Below are 3,879 nucleotides of genomic sequence, written 5' to 3'. Positions count from 1 at the left end.
CTGTTGGGTTTGTTGCTGATTTCTCGATATCTTTCTTGTGTTCCTTCATTCTTGTTCGTGTTTTCCTTCCTGTTCTCCGATGTACACGGCAGGGCAATCTTGACAAGATACCTTGTATACAACGCCTCGTTCTTCTTCCGGTGGTGTTCTGTCCTTGGGGTGGCTTAGTACGTTCCTCAGTGTTGTCGTGGGCTTAAATGCAGTTTTAATGTTCACCTGGGAGAGCACCCGTCTAATTTGTTCTGACACACCCTTCAGGTAGGGGATGGTAATGTACATGGGTCTTTCTTGACTACTTTCCGCCTGTTCCGGGCGTGTATTCATCATTCGGTGGTATGTATCACAGATAAATTGCTCGGGGTATGCCCTTCTTCGTAGATCCGCTTTGGCCTTTGTTATTTCTTCATGTCTTGTCTGATGGTCTGAAGGGATCTTCATGGCACGTGAAAGCAGGGAACGAACAACCGATCGCTTGTGTTCAAGAGGGTGCCCCGAACCATAACGCAGGACCTGACCTGTGTCGCACGGTTTTCTGTAAACCGAGGTCTTCAAGTTTCCGCACGGGTCTCTTTGCACGAGGACATCCAAAAAGGCGATCTTTTTCTCTTTCTCCTCCTCGCACGTGAACTGGGTGTTAGGATGAATGTTGTTCAGCTTGTCAAAGAATGTGTTGGTGAAATTCTTCTTAATAATCACAAATGTGTCGTCAACATAACGTCTGTAAAAGGGATGAATTGTCCTGCGTCCTCTAAGGCCTTGTCTTCAACAAACTCCATGACTAAGTTGGCAATGGTCGTTGAAATTGGGCTGCCCATGGGGCATCCGTCGGTTTGTTTAAAGAACCTGCTCTTGAATTGGAAGAAGGTTTGTCCGAGGCATAACTTTAAAAGTTCTAAAATGTCTTCAACTGAAAGATCAGTGCGGTCTTCTAAGTCAACGTCAGCTCTCAGCTTCGTTCGAACTACGGACAGAGCTACGTCAATGGGCACGTTTGTAAACAGGGAGATGACATCAAAGGACATCATGACGTCGCCATCGTCTATGCGGATGTCACGGATGAGCTCACAAAATTCCGCAGAGTTCTTCACCGACCGGTCGTTCTTGTACATTAAAGGTGCCAACAGTTCAGCCAGGAATTTAGACACGTTATAGGACGGTGCACCTATGAAGGACACAATGGGGCGCAGAGGACAATTGTTCTTGTGAACTTTCGGTAGGCCATATATCTTCGATGTCGCTCCGTCGGAGGTGAAAAGTTTCCAGTACAGACTGTCCGTAATTACTTCTTAGTTCTGAGTTTCCTGAGCGCGGCAACAATCTTTCTCTCTAGATGCAGCTGTTGGGTCACCCGATAGTTCGCTGAAATGGGAGCGGTCTTGAAGGATGGACTCCATCTTGCTGTCGTAATCGTCACGATTCAGTATCACAGTCGCTTTGCCTTTATCGGCGGGCAAAATAACAATTGTATCGTCGTTGCGAAGGTCTTTTAGAGCATTCTGTTCAGCTTTTGTGATGTTTTTAGGCGGAAGGTTTGCGTTCTGTAGTATTCCGATTACTTTGTTCCTCGCCGCTATGGCTGCTGTTTTATCTTTGACTTGCCGCAGTCTGTCTTCTACTTCCGACACAATCTCGCTAACAGGTATGCTTCGGGGAATGATGGCGTAGTTCATACCTTTAGTTAGCACGGAGGTGTGGTCGTCGTCCAGTCGTTTGGAAGAGAGGTTGATCACAGTTGTACTGTCGTCCAGCCCGGAATATTTAGGGCAAAGTACACTAAGCTTGTGCTGGTGTGCTGCTGATCGCCGTTTGTGTTCAAGTAGCTCCGCTTCCTTACGTGCGATGATGATCCTGCTGAAGTCGTTTATATCCAAAAACCGTTGAATGTTCCTTTCAGCGGCGTGAAGTTGTTTCCTCGTCTTGAAGATGATTTCTTTGTTTTCTTGAGTGCGGGCCCTCAGGCAATTCCTTTCGTAAGATTTGGCCAGGCGTCGTCCGTATGCTGTGTCCACCAGAGGTTTGCAACGGAGAGCAGGAGGGACCACATGCTGGTTCAGACACACTTGATTGAAGCGAAGATGGCACTGGAATCTGATCACTTTGGTCGCTAGGTTAAGGTATCGACGAGCAGCGGCCAGGGCAGCGTCTCCGTACGTATCTCGAACGTATCTGAATATAGTCCAATTGCCGGGAGTAGATATCTTTACTAGTTTGAACCGCACCGGCTTTCAACAAACATAACAAAATACAGTTAACGTTTCGGGTCCCATTCGGGTCCCATCATCAGAATGACGCTGTCCTGGTCGTCACCGGGTATTTACGTAGAAGAGGAGCGTAGCATTCTGGGAGGGGGCCTGGTTGTCGATTGATAGCTTCTTTTGTTTTCTTTATGTGCCATGACTCCAGTTGTCTCCTCACCCCCCATTTGTTCTTTTTCGCCAGAATGCATGGGTGTCAAGGTCTAACACGTGTCCTGTTTTGCGCGCGTGTTCACACAGTTCTGTTGGGTTTGTTGCTGATTTCTCGATATCTTTCTTGTGTTCCTTCATTCTTGTTCGTGTTTTCCTTCCTGTTTCTCCGATGTACACGGCAGGGCAATCTTGACAAGATACCTTGTATACAACGCCTCGTTCTTCTTCCGGTGGTGTTCTGTCCTTGGGGTGGCTTAGTACGTTCCTCAGTGTTGTCGTGGGCTTAAATGCAGTTTTAATGTTCACCTGGGAGAGCACCCGTCTAATTGGTTCTGACACACCCTTCAGGTAGGGGATGGTAACGTACATGGGTCTTTCTTGACTACTTTCCGCCTGTTCCGGGCGTGTATTCATCATTCGGTGGTATGTATCACAGATAAATTGCTCGGGGTATGCCCTTCTTCGTAGATCCGCTTTGGCCTTTGTTATTTCTTCATGTCTTGTCTGATGGTCTGAAGGGATCTTCATGGCACGTGAAAGCAGGGAACGAACAACCGATCGCTTGTGTTCAAGAGGGTGCCCCGAACCATAATGCAGGACCTGACCTGTGTCGCACGGTTTTCTGTAAACCGAGGTCTTCAAGTTTCCGCAAAGTTTCCTTCAAGTTTCCGCACTGTGATCAACCTCTCTTCCAACGACTGGACGACGACCACACCTCCGTGCTAACTAAAGTATGAACTACGCCATCATTCCCCGAAGCATACCTGTTAGCGAGATTGTGTCGGGAAGTAGAAGACAGACTGCGGCAAGTCAAAGATAAAACAGCAGCCATAGCGGCGAGGAACAAAGTAATCGGAATACTACAGAACGCAAACCTTCCGCCTAAAAACATCACAAAAGCTGAACAGAATGCTCTAAAAGACCTTCGCAACGACGATACAATTGTTATTTTGCCCGCCGATAAAGGCAAAGCGACTGTGATACTGAATCGTGACTATTACGACAGCAAGATGGAGTCCATCCTTCAAGACCGCTCCCATTTCAGCGAACTATCGGGTGACCCAACAGCTGCATCTGAGAGAAAGATTGTTGCCGCGCTCAGGAAACTCAGAACTAAGAAAGTAATTACGGACAGTCTGTACTGGAAACTTTTCACCTCCGGACGGAGCGACATCGAAGATATATGGCCTACCGAAAGTTCACAAGAACAATTGTCCTCTGCGCCCCATTGTGTCCTTCATAGGTGCACCGTCCTATAACGTGTCTAAATTCCTGGCTGAACTGTTGGCACCTTTAATGTACAAGAACGACCGGTCGGTGAAGAACTCTGCGGAATTTTTGTGAGCTCATCCGTGACATCCGCATAGACGATGGCGACGTCATGATGTCCTTTGATGTCATCTCCCTGTTTACAAACGTGCCCATTGACGTAGCTCTGTCCGTAGTTCGAACGAAGCTGAGAGCTGACGTT

At 47.6% G+C, this 3,879-nt stretch overlaps 1 protein-coding gene across 1 annotated transcript in view; it reads right to left on the bottom strand.

Annotated features, from left to right (window-relative positions):
- Positions 1-692: 692 nt before the first annotated feature.
- Positions 693-3,879, bottom strand: part of LOC135398489 (uncharacterized) — a 9,412-nt gene continuing 6,225 nt past the window's right edge. Inside the window, exons 2-3 of the mRNA XM_064629890.1 lie at positions 1,349-2,166; positions 693-1,162 (exon numbers count right to left, since the gene is read on the bottom strand). Coding sequence (XP_064485960.1) covers positions 693-1,162; positions 1,349-2,166 — 1,288 coding nt within the window. The remainder of the gene's footprint in view (positions 1,163-1,348; positions 2,167-3,879) is intronic.

Source organism: Ornithodoros turicata, chromosome 6, assembly GCF_037126465.1.
Source record: "Ornithodoros turicata isolate Travis chromosome 6, ASM3712646v1, whole genome shotgun sequence".
In the NCBI taxonomy this organism is placed as follows: domain Eukaryota; kingdom Metazoa; phylum Arthropoda; class Arachnida; order Ixodida; family Argasidae; genus Ornithodoros; species Ornithodoros turicata.
This window is presented reverse-complemented; position numbering and strand designations above follow the sequence as displayed.